This window comes from Sceloporus undulatus, chromosome 6, assembly GCF_019175285.1.
Source record: "Sceloporus undulatus isolate JIND9_A2432 ecotype Alabama chromosome 6, SceUnd_v1.1, whole genome shotgun sequence".
NCBI classification, from domain to species: Eukaryota; Metazoa; Chordata; class Lepidosauria; order Squamata; family Phrynosomatidae; genus Sceloporus; species Sceloporus undulatus.
In genome coordinates this window covers 11,126,417-11,145,002 of record NC_056527.1, presented here as the reverse complement: position 1 = coordinate 11,145,002, position 18,586 = coordinate 11,126,417, and the positions used below count along the sequence as shown (strand labels likewise).

The 18,586-nt window shown below is 40.2% G+C and overlaps 1 protein-coding gene across 4 annotated transcripts in view; it reads right to left on the bottom strand.

The window, feature by feature from the left end:
• DPP6 (dipeptidyl peptidase like 6) overlaps positions 1-18,586 on the bottom strand; it is a 652,679-nt gene that overhangs the window by 110,599 nt on the left and 523,494 nt on the right. For all 4 annotated transcript variants that reach the window (XM_042475464.1, XM_042475462.1, XM_042475463.1 and 1 more), the window contains exon 7: positions 18,007-18,088. In XM_042475464.1, the coding sequence (XP_042331398.1) occupies positions 18,007-18,088 (82 nt within the window). The remainder of the gene's footprint in view (positions 1-18,006; positions 18,089-18,586) is intronic.

The window sequence follows — 18,586 nt, the reverse complement described above, 5'->3', positions numbered from 1 at the left end:
TATGGCTAAAATGAAATACACACACACACACACACACACACACACACACACACACACACACACACACACATGTTAATGCTGTTCTATTGTAGACATTTCAAATCTTTGCAGAGTTATAAAAGGCTTTTAAAAGAGCTGTCTTCAATTTATACTACCTGAAAGTAAATACATGGTGACAGATATTCAAGAATGTCCTTCTTCTCTTTCTTTCAAATCTCTTCTCATTATGTGAGATGTTGAAAATATAGTATGAAACAAAGAACAAAACTACGCTGGAGAGTCAGGAGAGGGTACTAAACAGCTCAGCTGGAAAGCACATGCTTTGCCTGCAAAAGGCAGCATTGGGTCTAATGTCAGCAAATAGTGGGACATAATAGCAAGAGAGGGCTGCAGTATTCATGGACTTGAGGAGTGTCCACAGATATCTGTTCAACAACAACAACAACAATTTTTATTTCTATTTCCCACCATCATCAATTCTCCATGCTATCAATTCAGAGTGCAGGGAATGTTCCATAAAATCATCTAAAAAGTTCAGGTGAATAGGTCGGCCGGAAGAGATCCATCTTAAGTGCCTTTTGAAAGGCTTTTAAGGTGGTAATGAGACGGATCTCTTCCAGTAAATTGTTCCATAATTTAGGGGCTGTGGCTGTAAACGCTTTATGGGAAGTTGTAGTTAGTCTAGTTTCCTTATGTTCCAATAGTTTCTTCCCTGATGTTCTAAGAGTGTGGGGCGGATTGTGAAGGGAGAGGCATTCCCTTAAGTAACTCAGGTCCAAGCCATGTAAGGCTTTAAATGTAATAACTAACACTTTGTATTGCGCCCGGAAGCTGATTGGCAGGCAATGAAGAGATCTTAATATTGGAATAATATGGTCAGATCTTGATGTTCCTGTGACCAATCTGGCTGCAGCGTTTTGGATCATCTATAAGTTTACATCTATAAGTCCCAGTACAAGGTTGATAGGCTGAATATAAATAGGGTGAATACTACTAATACTTCTAGGTTGCTAGTTTAGGACCATCCTAAGTTCTGAGGTTTCTGGTCCAAAACTATATTATTTCTACAGTATAGAGGTACTCCTAGGAACAGCTCCTAGTTATTTCCTTAAGTGTTTTCCATTAAATATCTACCATAGTTGCTTATAGCTTCTCATTCAAACTCAAACTCAAACACACACACACACAGAGAGAGATCATAAAGCATAGATCTTCCTCCCTCTAAAGGAGAGGGAGGTGGGGAACATGGTTTCTGTTTGAAAATTAAAGCAGAAATCTTAGCTAAAGGGCTGTTCCCAAATCAAGAGGCTATGAGGGACAATTATTTCTCATCTACTCAGGGAGAAGGAACATTTAACTTAGAGCTCTTCTAGCACCTTTTGAGACTAACTGAAAGAAAGCAACTGGCAGCATTAGTCTTTCAGTTAGTCTCAAAGGTTAGTCTCAAAAGTGCTACAAGATCTCTCTGCATACTGATTCCACAGACTAACATGGTTATATCTTTGAATTCTACCACTAGTAATTGGGTAAGAAGGGGTGGGAAGGTTCTTCTCCTCCCATCTTTCCAAACTTTGCACAGTGGAGCCCGGGAAAGACTCCCATAGCTCATAGAGGAGTCCCAGAGCTTGGGGAAATGACTGGTTTGGACTACTACTCCCCAAATTGCTGGCATAGAGAATCTGGGATTTTCAGTCCAAAAAGTAAGTTTTCCTAGATCAGCTGGAAGGGCCCCCTGTGCAGCTCAGCAGCAATTCATTGTGTGAGCACACGGGAGAGGACTTCCTCCACAATGGAATGTTCTCCCTTTGGGGGCCCAATAGGCACCTCTCACTGTGGTGCCATGTTAAAACTTGGCTTTCAATAAAAGCCTTGGGGCTCAACAACTTCACCCAGTGCATAAACATACTGGTCTGTATACTGTTTTAACTGTGACTTTTTAAACTATGCAGTCGTTTAATACATTTTTAGAATGTTTCAATTATTTTGATTTAAAATTATACGGTCCTACATTTTAAATTGTTCAACTGATTGTACCATAAGCTTGCCAGAGATCTTACAATATGCAGCAGGATGTGTGTGTGTGTTACACACACACACACACACACACACTTTTATTGTATGCTGTTTAGAGAACTTAAACTATGCAATAGGAAATATATTAAGTAACTAAAACAATAAAGAAACTTTCCATCCCATCAACATTGTCCTTCAGCTTACCCATGAAGCCTTACAGTAAGGGGGGGCTAACCAGGGAAGCGGCTGCAAGGTCATAATTTGATAATATTACAACGACACACAAACACACATTTGAACTTTCAATCTCCACTCAGAGTAAATGGATTTATATTGTCCAGGATACCCAAATTACCCATGACAAAGACATTTGATTTGTTCCAGGAAATACGCTTCTGACATTATAACAAGCTTTGATAGTTTTGACATTAAAAAGAAATAAGACAGACATCTCCCCAAATAGCTTTAATTCTTGGAACTGGCCCATATTTTATATGAATTACAGGCAACATAAATTTTAAGAGGCATTTGGTTCTCATAATTTTATGCATGCTGCATAATAGTACATTACTTCCTCATACTTTCTCCATTTCCCTTCGAACAGAGATGGACATTTTTTAAAAAAATATTGTCATATGGCAGGGAAGATTAGATATCTCAATATCTTTCCTGTACTTTCCTTCAGGTGGGATGCAGCCAACAGTTTATCTCTGATGTGCCAGGATTTAGGAAAAAAACAAAACCTTTGTTTGTGAGTAATGTAGATGAGTAATGAGTACTTTTTGTCTTAAATGAGAATTTCATGTATTGAAGATTAGTGCTAAATCTGTAGTTAGGGTCCCTTAGGGTTTGAGGTACATTTCTCCTATTTCTTGACCAATAGGTTTGTTGGGAGCATTTTTTGTTCCAGTTGTATTTGATTTTTAAAAACAAGAAAGCTGTACATGGCAAGTAGCTAAAATTTGGGCAAATTATATGAAATAGTTCAGGTGTCAGTGCCACTGACTACTTGTAGGTCACTTGTGTCAGTATCACAGAATACTGTGAATACTTGCTTATAAGACTATTTGTGTGTGGGTTCTGCAATACGACATTGTTGTTATTTGCCATTTAATCATCTTTGATTGATGGTAAGTATGAATGAGAAACCTCCAGGAGCTCTGGTCATCAACAGCCCTGTTCAGGTCTCAGAAACTCAGGGCCATAGTTTCCTTTGTTTAATCATTCCATCTATAATGTGGTTTTCCTCTTTCCCCACAGAAGTCCACTTTACAGAAAATTAATGGCTAGCATCCAGTTGGGAATTTCTGACACCCAAAACTAATTTACAAATGTGCTGTTTAGAACTGTGGTATAGTACAACGGTGGCGTTACCAGGAGGTGAATACAGTCATAGACTGTGCCATTGGCACCACAGTATAAGTGGAGCAAGCTCTATGAGGAGTGACTTAGGGAGCTGGGTATGTTTAGGAGACAAGAAGGTTAAGGGGTGATATGATAGCCCTGTTTAAATATTTGAAGGGATGCCATATTGAGGATGGAGCAAGCTTGTTTTCTGCTGCTCCAGGGACTAGGACACAGAGCAATGGATGCAAACTACAGGAAAAAGAGATTCCACCTCAATATTAGGAAGAACTTCCTGACGGTAAGTGCTATTCAGCAGTCTTGAATAACCTTTTCCAGTGGCAAAAATGTGGGACTAAAAGATTCACTGGAATACAGAGCCCCACTCAGTAACAACAAAGATCTTGGACAATTAACCATCTCTCATTGTAACCTACCTCACAGGATTGTTGTAACCCAGGGTTGTTGGCTTTCTCAATCTGGGACGGTCAAGTGCAACCTGTCCCACAATTCTGTCCCTCCCAGAATTGTCCAGCAGGCATAAAAGGGGTCGAAACCCACAAACAATGTGTTGAAAATACAACAACAGGAAGACCATCACACAGGAAAATTGTGACAAGATGTGTCTGTCATAAGTTTTAATATGTTTCTCTGTGAAACTAAAATTGCAATAATGCATTAGTTATACATATGATCTATCTATCCAGTTTTCATGCAGAGGCACTGTTCTCAAAGGGCTGTGAATGAGCTTGTCAAATTCATTTTCTCGCTTTCCATAGTAAAAATGAAATTGACAAAGTCTATTCACAAGCTGAATCTGACACTTTTCCACAAGAAATGAGAGATGCTTCCCCCCCCCATTCGCCAAGTGGTATAACTGTGGTATAACCTTATAAATATGATGAGGTTACACCCTCACACCTGGGGCCCATTCACATTATACATTTATAATGCTATTATTATACGTTAACGGGTATGGCTCCATCCTATGGAATTGTGGAGTTTGCGGTTCAGGAAGGGATGTTTAAATTTTTCAGCCCCAGCACTCAGGTGCTTCACCAAACTACAAACCCTATGATTCCACAGAATGCAACCATGGCAGTTAAAGTGGAATAACAGAACTTTAATTGTATAGTGATAACTGACAGACAGCATGAACACCATTTTGGAACCAGAGGGAAAAGTGGGACCCTGTGATATTCCAGTTAATTGGAGTGCTTTGCCATCCTTTTACTCCTTTGTTGGGAAGCACAGATTGCTGCCTAGCCCAGAGGCAATGCTGGGTTAGCCCTGGAACAATTGGACTGATACTGCTAAACTTCATGGGAATGGCAGAGCTGCCTGGGAAGAAAGTTTCAAGGGATATGGGAAAAACTGAGAAGCAATGCAATTCTGCAGAGAAAGAAGCAAGAGGTGAGAAATAATTGCAGAGATGGAGACAGAAAGATCCATAATTGTCTGCTACAATGTGCAATGTTTGTCTCCTTGCCAGAAAACATGACCGACTACACCTGCAGCAAGTGCAAATTGGTTGCTCTCTTGGAAGTGCACTACAGCGATGTTTTGTGTCTCTTCAATGCATCAGAGAACAGGAAGACTTCCTGGATAGAATACAGGGAGAATTGATAATACAAAACCAACAGGAAGAAACTGCCAAGGAAAATGAAGAGCCCTTTAACAGTGAGGAAACACCCTGGAGGATAGTCTTTGTCAGCAGCAATATACAGAATGGACTGAGGACCTATCCAACTAGCAATGAAGTCTTAAATCTTGAGGAGGATAGCAGCAGTGAAGATGTTCAATGAGGAAATCAGCAACAAGAGATGCTACATGCTGGAGAAGGAGTCAAACCACCAACCATAAGAAGAAGAAAGAAAGCTGCTGGTGTCTGGGGATTCATTGCTCAGGGGTATAGTGGCATCTGTGTACCAGCCTGTCAAGATGAAATGGGAAGTGTGCTATCTTCTTGGAACAGTACTTGCCAAAACGAATAAGGAACACAGATCAATACCCCTTTCTCCTTATTCCTGTGGGTAGTAATGACACAGCCAAGAGCACATTTGAAAAAAATCACCTCTGGCTATGAAGCTTTTGGGCAGGAAGCTGAAAGGGTTTGAGGTACAAGTGGCATTCTTGCCAATTCTGCAGGTGAAGAAAAGGAGACTACACCAGGACAGGAAGATACCAAAAGTGAATGATGGTGCAGAGGATAGTAAAAGAGGTGCTGGTGCCTGACAAAACTAAAAAATCCCAGGATGCTGTAATACAGAGACAATGCTGTTAAAGTGGTGTCAAACTGCATTTTTTCTACGGTGTGGATGTGCACATAGTGAGGCACAGAATTCAGAATCTTAGAATTCAGGAAAGCTGATTTTTAACAAGTCCAGAGAATTACTGGGTAGAATGCCATGGCTAGACATGTTAAAGTAAAAAGACACCCAGGAAGGATGGGAGCTCTTGAAGGAGTTGCAAAAAGCACAGTCATAAACAATCCCATGGAAGAAGAAAAATGGGGATCATCTGAAAAAGCCAATGTGGCTGCACAGCCAGCTCAAGGACAAAGGGAAAAGCAAAGGACTATGTATACAAAATGGAAGGACAAATCACCAAGAAAGAGTACAGAAGAATAGCATGGCAGCTAACACAGCATAAGGAAATAGTATAGGGAATACTTTATACTAAAACAGAATAAGGAAAGCTAAAGCTCAGAATGAGCTAGGACTGGCTAGGCAAGCAAAGAGCAACAAAACGGTTATTTCCCCCCAGATATATTCATGGCAAGAGAATGCCCAAGAGACTGTAGGACTGCTGTTCATTAAAGACAGAAAAAGTCTATCAGATCACAATGGAAAGGCAGAACTACTCAGTATTTACTTTGCTTCAGTTTTCCCCTGAAAAGATAAATGTGTACTTCCATGCAGCAGCAGAGAGCTTGGCAAGACATGTGGACTGCAAATCAGTATTGATAATGAGTTAGTCAGGAATTACATAGCTAACCTAAATGAGTTCAAATCTGCAGGGCCAGATGAACTGCAACCCAAAGTACTGAAGAAAATTGCTGATGTACTCTCTGAACCTCTTGGCATCCTTTTTGAGAAATCTTGGAAAACTGGTGAGGTGTACCCCTGATGTACTCAATAAAAACAGTAACACTAAGAATTTACACAGAGGCATCATGTGAGCTGCATCAGTTTATGCTGTATGACAGGTCCTAGTAATTTCAAGAACAGTGAAAAGGTTTGTGCCTGTTCCAAGAGATTCCTGTTTTAGGTTAGCTAGGTGATTCCTAACTCTGTATAAATCTTGATTTGGGAGCAGCAAGATTCTGCCTCTCCTTTGCTTAATTGAATGTAAATTGCCTTTCCACTTTAAACTTAATTAAAGGGGGAAGTGGGAGAAGGAGAGAGAAACTGGGACACTGTAGCAGCAATTGAAAAAGCAGGACGGTAAAAGATTAACTGGGACCATCCCTACCAAATTAGGTGACTTGGAGGATATGTAACTTTTTTTTAAAAAGAATGTTATGTTCATTCAAAATGTATACCCATGATTTCTAGGGTTGTAGGAAGATGGTCCAATAGTGCTGGGGGGGGGGGGGAATGCAAAATTGCTTTCTCCTATGTACTCCAGTCTCCAGAGGGCACAGGATAGTATTTTGAGTTTTTAAATCCTTTTTAATTCCTTCCTCCCAATATGTGAAAAATGGCTTTGGAGGCCATGTGTTGCCCATTTATTAAACTCTCCCCATTCTTAATACAGAAAATACATACTTATGTACATATATTAATGAGGACAGAGCCTAACAATGCACATATATTTAAAACAGCTTTATGGATAAAGAACAGACGCAAAACAGGTCCAATTTCCATATTAGGGTGGCCATGTGTTAATAAGAAAAAGAATATTGGTATGGGTAGCTCTGCTTCTGGAAACTGGCAAATGAGATTTATGGCAATTACTTGTATTCAAGACAAGCTCTGTGGAAATTAGGTTATGTCTGCACCAGTTGTTTTTCTTGTTAAATGTGCCAAACCATGTCAAGAAAAACCAGAATAGCTCATACACTACTGTAAATGGTATTTAGATTATGTTCTCTTCCAGGAACTACCTAGGGAAACCGATATCATATTCTGATTTTCCGAGACATCACTTCCTTAAAGAGGGAATAGCATATCTGAATGTTCCGTCCTCATCGGCTGTCTTCCCCAACAACACCAGTTGTCTTACACATACCACACCATGCACTGACCCTGCATTCAGTATACAGTAAAATAATAATAATAATAATAATAATTTGTTTTATTTATATACCGCTATTCCAAAGATCATAGCGGTGAACAGCAAGTAAGCTAATTTGCCCCCAACAGTCTGGGTACTCATTTTAGCGACCTCGGAAGGATGCAAGCCTGAGTCGAGCTTGGGCCCTTTTGCTGGTCTTGAACTCGCAACCTTGTGGTTTTGAGTGAATGGCTGCAGTACAGGCATTTAACCACTGCGCCACCAGGGCTCAATTAAATAGCAAATGCTACAGGGGGTCCATCCACTGCCTGCTTTTACTTCTCCATGTCTAAGCAACTGTGGTTTGTCTGGCATACAAGTCCACGAAGCTGTATCATTTCACATGAAGAAAATCTATTTTAATAAGCATTAGTGATACTAGGTGGCAAAATACAAGACAGTCCAACATGCGGAACTTAAAAGCACAATCAGGATTCATATTAACAGCCACATTTACTAACACCATATAATGTCTGCATTAAACCTTACAAGAGGAGAATCGCTTCAAAGAGTTTGATGTTTCTCTGTGACTGCTAATGTTGTACCAGACAGGACCATCCTCTGTTGCTGTTTTGAAATTCTGGCTGCCTTAGTCTTCCCAGTGTGTCTTCCCAACTATTCTCATACCCTTTCCTCTTAATAGCACTTCTGCTATAAATATGAAACATATTGGCTTGAAGGGTTTTTGGGGGGAGGAGATCAGCACATACCATCTGCAAAAACAAAAGGATTTCTAACAATGGAACCTGGTGGTTGTGATGTCAGAGGGGTGTTGAATCTGCTCCAAGTTTCAGTCTGAACTTTAAAAAAGCTATCCAAAGTTCTGAACTCCACCCAGAGTGATATCTGGCCCACAGTATCAAACTTTTTCTGCAACTATTCTGAGCTGTCAAACCCAAAAGACACACAGCAAATATAATGGGAACAATTTTATACAGTTGCCTGACCTGGAGCTCTAATTCCAGAATTCCTCCTCTCAAACCACATGCCAAAGAAAAGATATTTCATGCTGACATTTCCCATCTATTTTCAAAATATTACTATAGTCAAACTCCTTTTGAGTAATCACTGAAATAATCTAAACATTACAAATAAACTCTATTACTCATTTATATAAATTTAAAAAATTGCTTCTCCATCCCAGAAAGGGACATACCCCCCCTCCGCAAGAACTATACACTGAGGTTTACAACAAACAGCCACAATAATTTAGTCCATTTTAAAGAAATCTTGCAGCACATTTCAAGTGCTTTACAGAACTGTAAAGAAGCTTTTAATGTCTCCAAATAGAACTGTGGTTCAGTAGAATTCTGTGCCCCATCTTCTAAAGTAGTTATTTTAAATAACTGCCTTGTTATATTACTTCAAGTATGTATCAGTAAATGTGGCCTTTAAAGGAACCCTGATTGTGTTTTTAAGTTCCGCATGATGGATTATCTTGTATTCTGTAACCCAATATCACTGATGCTTATGTAGGGCGCCACTGTAAATTAGATTTTCTTCATGTGAAATGATACACACTGCTTCATTGATAATATTTTATTACATTATAGAATCAGAAGGGAACTACGTTTCGTGGTTAGCATAAATAATTAAGAACCTAGGATTCATGCTAGACAATCTTTGGCAGAATCATCTGACAAGTCCAAGTCAAGATTTTTAAGGTATGGAGAGATGTAGGGTTGCTGATAGCATGCAAGAATGGATTGGGCAGTCATACAAATCAATGGCCATTTATATTTAACAATCATGTTTCTGTGTTATTGGATATTCCACAAGCTTCCCTCGCTCCAACTCTACTACTGACTATGCACAGGAAAGTACTGATAGATGTACCTCATGGCATGTGTGGGGTTCAGAGGAGGGCAGCAAGGAGGATAGGCATGGAAAACAAAACATCTGAGGGAGGTCAAAGGAGCTGGGCTTGTTTAGCTTGGGGAAGGGAAGACTGACATGACTGCATTCTTGCAATACCTCAAGGGTTGTTACAGAGAGGAAAAGCCAGGCCTGTTCTTTGCTGCCCCATAGAGCAGGACTAGGTCTAATGGCTGTAAGTTACAGGAGAGTAGACTTTGATTGAACATTAGAAGGACACGCTTGGCAGTAAGAGTGGTTTGGCAATGGAATCAATTGCCTAGAAAAATGGGGTGGTCCTCTTCTCTGGGTGTCTTTTAAAAAGGCCGGAACCTACCTGCTGGGGATTTTGCACTGAGCAAGATGTTGGACTCATTGCCTATAGGACCCCTTCCAGCTTTCTGATTCTGTGATCCTTTGAGAACATGTCCTTGGTACTGTGCTCCTGGGGCTCCTATTATTTAAGAGTGAAGGTGACATAAATAATGGTCTGCATGTACGAGGGTCATTCAATAAATACTTAGCCTACAAAAGAAAAACAAAAATTTTGGAAAAGTGGCAATTTATTTTTCAACATAGTCTCCTTTTAGCTCGATACACTTGGCCCAGCAATGCTCCAATTTTTTCAACCCGTCCGAAAAATAGGTTTTCCCGAGGTCTGCAAAATAGGTCTCCGTGGCGGCAATGACCTCCTCATTCAACCCAAATCTTTTCCCGGCGAGTGACTTTTTCAGGTTTGGAAACAAAAAGAAGTCACAGGGGGCCAAATCTGGAGAATACGGTGGATGGGGCAGCAATTCGTAGCCCAATTTGACCAATTTGGCCATGGCGACCTCGGAGGTGTGAGCCGGCGCGTTATTGTGGTGGAACAGAACTTTTTTCTTCATCAAACAGGGCCGTTTTTTCTTCAATTCAGCGTCGAATCGGCCCAATAAGTTGGCATAGTAGAGCCCCGTGACTGTTTTACCCTTCTTGAGGTAATTGATGAGGATCACACCTTGTCAATCCCAGAAAACGGTGGCCATCACCTTTCCAGCCGATAGAACAGTCTTCGCCTTCTTCAGAGCACGTTCGCTGGGTAAAGTCCACTGTTTCGACTGTTCCTTGGTCTCTGGTGTGTACCAGTGGATCCATGTTTCGTCGACAGTCATGAAACAATGCAAGAACGCCGCCAGATTGCGCTTAAACAACACCAAACACATTGCCGATGTGGTCTCACGGTTGCGCTTGTTGTCCAGTGTGAGCAAATGCGGCACCCATCGCGCTGACAGCTTTCTCATGCCCAGTTCTTTGTGTAAAATATAATGCACTGTTCCTTCTGCGATGCCTACAGTCTCAGCTATCTTGCGAACCTTCAATTGGCAGTCTGCCAACACGAGATCGTGGATTTTTTAAACGTTTTCCTCCATAGTAGCCGTTTTCAGGGCACCTGGGTGTAGCTCATCAAAAACCGACGTGCAGCCACGATCAAACTCATTGAACCAATTCTTTACGGTCGCTATCGAAGGAGAAGAGTCACCGTACACAGCATCCAAGTGCTCTTTGATTTCGCTGCGCGTTTTCCTTTCCAAAAACAAGAATTGAATCATCGAATGATACTGCTCTTTTTCCATTTTTGTAAAACTGACTGACACGCTCGCTTCCAAAGGCTATCAAAACAAAACAAATAAAGGGAATTGACTGAAACTTTGACAGTAGGCTTCTAAAAGAATGTACTGCACAATGGTAAAACTCTTTTGTAACAGCAGCGCCATTGGGCGGTGAGGCTAAGTACTTGTTGAATGACCCTCATAGAAAGCTACCATATCAGCATTAAGGTTGGTCTTTATACTAGCATATCAGAATTAAGTTTGGCCAGAGCTTGGGGGGGAAAAACCTTTCAGAGTTATTAGTTCTACTTCAAAGATGACCCCCCCCCAAAAAAAGTAATTAGTTCCCAATATAACTGCTTTAAAAAGTTATCCTGCACTTTCTGAGTATTGGGAAATAAATAATGCAATTACATTTTAATTACATTAAACCACATCAGAATAAGGGAAATTGCTGGACTATCATAGAAACCACACCTAAGTAATGAGGTCACACATTCCTTGTAACTAGTAAGGTAGTTTAAGATAGTTATACAGCAAGGGGAAATGGTTCTTTTCTAGTTTACTTCATAATATAAGGTAGTTATGCCATAGTCATTATTATAAGGTAACTGATAATTAAAGTACCTCATTATTTCTAATTTGTTGCTTCTAGGCTCTAAGTGGACTCCACTATATGGCATGGTAGCTGTCTGCCAACATAAAATTTTTGATGTAGAAGTGTATTCCATGCATGTTTTTTCCTGCTTGTAGTTTGAAATGCTTTAATCCCCAGGAAAACTGCATCCATTTATTTATTTATGTACACATCAACTCCCTGATCCATAGAGTCTTTAACATTGTTTCTATTTACTCTGTTTGAGTTGGGGAAAGCAACAGGCTTAAAAAGAAAATACATATTTTATACAACTGCAAGCTTTCATTTTACATTTCAAGCTATACACAGGCTTTGCTGATAAAATGAACCTGTATTCTTAAAATATGCAAGCATCAAAGCTGAACACATTCATCTTTTGAATGCTGGAATTACATCTTCAACAAAATCAGTACTTTGAAAGGAAGCCTGATTGCCATCACTGATCTTCTCAGCAGAGAATCCTCATGAGATTCTGAAGAATCTCACCAGCTCCTGGAACATGGTTTGAAAACCACTGCACTGGGTGAATATCCATTTTGCAGATACAATCATTCAGATTCACTCTGACTTGGATGTCAGAGTAGATACAGGTCTGGTGGATATAACCTTGGCCCATGCTTGTCCAATGTTGATGGTTACTTTTCAGTTTGTGCAGTCCAAGTACATGGAGAGCATGAGAGGTGACAACCATCACATGTGTACTAGACCCTTGCCTTTTCTGGCTTATTAAACAGGCCAGAAGATGACTTGCTGAGTGGATAAGGGAAGTGAATAATACCTCTTCACAAGACAGGGTCCCAACATGCCTGAAAGAGGTTGTGGAAGACCCCTTGTGAAAAAGACCTTCCCTGGATCCTATTGTACATTTTGAGGCAAAGTACTAGAACATATGGTGGCTTCTCAGTTCCAGAGTATGAGGCACATTATTCCAGTCTGATTTAAAGTCTGACTGTGAGACAGAGACAACTTTGGTCCCCTTGGTGGATGACCTAAACAGGGAACTTGACAGGAAGAATGTCCTTGTTAGTCCTGCTGGACCTTTCAGCAGCTTTTATTTATTAATTTGAGTCTCATTATTGGGAGAAAGGCTGGATATAAATGAATTCGACATAAATCAACCAATCATAAATATCCTTATTATGTTACAAATACAGTCGGCCTTTCTTATACACGGGTTTCTTATACTCGGATTCAAGCATCCACAGTTTGAAAATGTTCAAAAAAAGTATAAATTTCAAATATCCAACCTTGATTTTCCATTTTTTATAAGGGACACCATTTTGCTATGTCATTATATTTAATGGGACTTGAGCATCCACGGGGGATCTTGGAACCAAACAACAGTGTATAACAAGGGTCCACTGTAAATTACGTTGGGAATGAATGAATCAGGGTTACCAGTTCTTTATGTCTTCTCTAAATGGCAGATGGCCATTATGAGACTCCTTGCCCTGTGTATTTCACCTTTCCTGTCTGTTATTTTTATGGCTCATCCTCTTCATGGTTCCTTCAAGCAAGATGGATACAGCTGTTCACGATATGATACTGCCATGGTTTCCTGCTTTCTCCAAGTCCCCTAAACCAACCGAATTACGCATGCCAGGTTATAGCTTAATATTGACTCAGACGTCACTGCAGACGATAAAAGATATATGAGAATAACACCATGAAAAATTAATGGTGCAGGCTCTGTGAAGCCCTGCTAGAAAACAAACACACCTGCCAGGTTTATATTTATGCACACATCAAAAAGCCAGCTGGAGTAAAAAAACCCAGCAACCTAAGAACCACCGTTCCAGCTTTGAAGATATTCTTCCTCCTTGTTTGCAGCAACTTCCTGAAAGCAAAGTGAGATCCATAGCCTTGAGCTCAAGTCAGCAAAATGCAATTAGCAGTTGTGTCAAATAGCAATTAGCACTTATTTCTCCAGAGTTTTTAACCACTGATTGACACACCATATGCATGTCAATGGTCCTATTTATTTATATATTGTATTTATATTCTGCTCTTCGATCACAAAGGTTCCCAGAGCATGTTAGAATTATTTAGATAGTTCCCTGCCTTCAGGCTTACAATATAAATAAGATACAATGAACATGGAAAAGGTGTTAGCCCTCACCATACCTAAACCAACTCCTCCTCTTTGATATCATAGATGTTATCATCCAGCCTCTATGATCCTAATGTAGACGCCATTATGTATCAGCGAGCAGGTCATGTCAGCTAGCTTATGAGTTGCCACAAGGATTTATGTTCCAGACATGTCAGAGGAAGTGAGGAAGAGCCTGGCTATGGGGACAATAGGATAGCTCCATATACCTGAATCAACTCTATCTACTTGACACTTTAAGCTGTTCTGCTGCAGGAATATACCCATTCACACCCCCATGTTACACTTTTGGAAGACCCAACTTCAAAATGCCACTCATGCATATCACAAATTTGGACCATTACGACACATCTATTCTTTGGATTTTGCCCCAGGAAACAGATTTCCTATAAATTAGGGGACCCTTCCTTTGTTTGGTTGGATTAACTTGGTTTGCAGGCAGAGGTGCTGCTGGTTTGTACTTTTGTAGACCCCTCTTTCACTTGCCAAATTCCAGCAGCCATGGGAGCAACTAAGGGGCTATACAGATTGGGCTGAAGGGATGGCAGGACACTTTTCGTGCCAGGTGCCGCAGCAACCACATGTCATAGCACCGATTCGGCCTTAAGAGAGCACAAAAAGAGTACCAGGGCTTGGAAGAAAGGTGGGATATAAATAACTAAGATGATGATGATGATGATGATGATGATGATGATGAGCATCAGTAGCACTACTAAAAATTTTACATCCACGGGGCAGATAAAAGAAGAAATTGTGAGAAATGTCAACTGTCATGTAGGCAGAATGCAAACCTTAGTCTCCAGAGTCACAGTCCAACACTGAAAACACTTTACCATGCCAGCTATCAGTCAATTTAAAACTAATAAGACTGAAGTGTGTGTATGGGGGTGTTAAGTGGCTTCCTGTCATGGCTTTTGCCCATCTAGATCTCTCTATCCCTGCAAACTAACACAGTGGTCTCTCCATATTCATTGGGGTTAGGGGTGAAGAACCCCCATGAATGTGAATGTCAGACATCAATCATAGAATCATGTTGGAGAACCGACAAATGCCTAGAGAAATGTTTTCTCTAGGAACATCTAGGTTCTCCAGTACAACTCCATGGTCAACTTCTGGCAGAGTTGCTCTGGAGGACCTAGAGATTCCTATGGAGAACACACTAATCAAAACTGTAAATAACCAAATCCTCAAAAGTCAAAGCCGCAAATATGGTGAGACAACTGTAATCAAATCCAATTTAGTACAAGCACATAAGAGGAATTCAAATATTTTCCAGGGACTCTTGAAATAATAGCAGGAAGCTCCATCAGGAGCTCATCGTTGCAAACTTCAGAAAGAGTGGATACACATCCTTACCAGTCACCATGCCCCCTAATCTTCAGGGTGTCACAAGGAACAATTGGGTATGATCACTCAGCCTGGCCATTGCTCCATGTGAATGGTACCCCCTAGAACCTGGCCTTGTTTGTGCAACACAGCTTCCATGGCTGATATGCACAGTGGAAAGAAGCAACAGAAAGTAGAATATTGGTAAGCGAACACTTCAGAAAATACAGGCGCATAGCTGACAACATTTCCTTTTTCACATGACAACTCTCTAAATCCCCTAGAGCTATGCTCTAGAGAGCACCATTCATTTGGAGTACTGGTCAGGCTTAGTGATCACACTTGATAGTTTCATGCTGGTTTGTCATCCCAAAAAGGGAATTTTTCCAGCTCTGTATGCTGGTGCACATAGGAAAGTTAACCTGAAGTGACCTGTACAAAATGAAAAGCATAAATACAGCAAATCTGTTGGTAGTGTCTGCTTTCCTACAGTGTTTTTTGCCTCAAGCCTCAAGCTGGGGCATTCCCCAAAGCAAGTACAATGCTACATAATAGGAGTGCCTGTTACAAGATGCAGTCTAGCCAATTGTCTCCATCTGAATTGTAGGTGGAGGTGACAGGGGACAAGATGAGGTTACCTGGTATACAATTTTCCATCCTGCCAAGCCGGGCAGATGAATGCATATTGATCATTCATGCAGCTGTAAAGCTGTTAAGTGACTCATGTCTTTTTCAGAAAGCAAAAATAAACACAGCTGAAAACTACCAAAATCACCAGATTGTATTTCCTCGTCCATTTCCTCAGTGTGCTCCTGGAGGCTGTTTCTGGTCATGGTACAAGTACTTTATTACATATAGAATTGTATGATGCAGCACTGTCTTAGCAAATGATCATGGCAAATGCAAATGGCAAAGAAACAGGGCCCATGACAAACTCAATATATTGTACTACCAGCATCACAGAGCACCCTCAAATTGTCAGTCTACACAACAATATTTTCTAGTCCCTGTCTGGCCTCCTAACCTCCCACATAAGAAAGAGACATTCAAACCCCACACTACCATCACGAAAGAGAAGCCATGGAATTACTTGTTTTGTTTGCAAGAAGAAGAATTGTTTTGAAGCTCTTCATGTTAATGTACTTAACATGATTTTTAAAGCCCCTTATCACTATATAATTACTATAATTGCCGAACCTTCATTTTCATAGGCCGTAGACTTTGGAATGTCAAGACATAGAGGAGAAATGACAAGGGATCCCATCTTGGGAAGAAAAGCAGGATAAAAATTCAATAAATAAATAAACTTCTTTAATGCAGTTTGATGCCACCTTAAATGCCATGGCTCCATCCTAGAAGATCCCGGGATTTGTAGTTGTGTGAGGAATCAGAATGCTTTGGCAGAGAAGGCTAAAGACCTTGTAAAGCTTCAAATTCCAGGTTTCCATAGGATGGACCACACTTAAGTTGGTGTCACACAATGCTATTTCTACAGCGTGGATGTACCCAATTACTACTAATCAGGATGGTGAGCTCTCACTTCCAGAAACAGAGGTTCCCCTCCTCTGTATATCAGCTTCTGGAGAATGTAAGAGGGAAGATGCAGTATGCACTCTTGTCCTACTTCTGGGCTTCCTGTGTCCAGTTCTTTATTCACTCTATATTGGATTGGTAATTTGGTCAGACCTGGACTTTGTTCTGGCTGCATCTGCAGAGGAAAAATAATCCAGTTTGACACCACTTCTATTGCCATGGCTTAGTGCTGTGGAATTCTGGGATTTGTAGTTCATTGTGGCACCAGAGCTCTCTGTCAGAGTAGGATAAATGTCTCACAAAACTACAGTTTCCAGAATTGCATAGAATGGAGCCATGGCTATCAAACTGGATTATTTCTGAAGTGTGGACAACCCCTCTGATTATGGATGGTTCTTCTCGTATTCTTACTAGCTGAAGTTGGTGATGGTGCTGCTTGACCTAACATTCCAAAAAGGGGTTCACAAGACCTTCATTTCCCCCACTACCCCCCATTTTTCACTTCAGGACCCTTACCAGCTGGGCATCAGAGAATCTGCTTCCACATTTTCCCTTTGGGGGGAAATATCCCCTAAAATATCATACCTTTTTTTGGGGGGGGGGAACCCACAGGTATCTTAGCAGCAGTACCTTAGCAACACTCCCCTCCAACATGATCAAGGTTTGTATATAGTTTTTAATGCAGTTTAATATTTTAATGTGCAATTATTTTAACTGCTTAAATCATTTAATTGTTTTTTAAACTTTACATTTATAATTTTAATGTTTTTGCATTGTTTTTAAATTGTACTGTTTTACATTTGCTGTTAGCCAGCTTAGGTCTGTATGTTGGGAGAAAAGTGGGATATAAGGAAATAAAATAACAACAACAATAACAACAACAATCTACTGGGAGATCTCTGCATGAGTTACAATAGATCTACAAGGATTTCTTATTCGCATATTGTTAAATGATCAGAAAAGCAACATGACCCATACCCTGCCTAAACAATACTACTGAAAAGAATAAAGCTTGGAGCAGTAAGACATAGAATACTGTGTGGATGGACAGTATCCACTGTTCAGTTCTGGTACTCAAAATAAAGTCTCGAGCTCAGAATTATCTTCTAATAGCATATCTTTTGATGTTTCAGGAAAAAACAAACCAAACAGGTCTCACAAAGCTGTAGATAGCTCACTCCACCACTCCACAAACACATGCACTCACATCCCCTTTTCTGTGTGTTAACATATCAGGAACTGGAGAAGACAATGTAAAATGCTATTCACATTTGTAATTGTGTTGGTAACAAATGGCCCTTTTAAACATAGAGTTTTCTTACCAGCTGTTGGCCTTTGGGTCCCCATCCAGCATATTGAAGCTTTGTGTTGCTAACTTCAGGAGGATACAGATTCTGAGGCTCCCTGTAAATAAATTTTTGAAAAAAATGTTAAGTAGTCACAGAACATTTCCTACTAAATTATACTATAGGAGTAACTTTAGGCTGTTTGCATAAATCCAGAATTGCAAATATTTGTCTTTATTGTCTTCCCTTTGAAGAGAATACAATACAGTTTGTGTTGAGAAAGAGTGGGACCATGATTTTTTAAAGAACAATCCAACAAGTTGCATAACTCTTTGGATTCTGGCTGATGATGTGAATTTTGTGTCATCATTTGATTCCACTTTATAATTCAAGTTTCAGTAAAAACCTGAGATGCATTTTTGTGCAGATAAATGCAATAGTTCATAATGGCTGCAACAGACTCACCTGACACCCATGCATTTTAAATTCCTAGAATTTCTTCATAAATATCAAGGTCATCTCTAGGCAAATTTATTCAGATGTAGCTCTCACTGTATCCAATGGGGCTGGCATACATAGGAGTCCAGCCTGTACTCTCCATGTTCAGTCAAAAGCA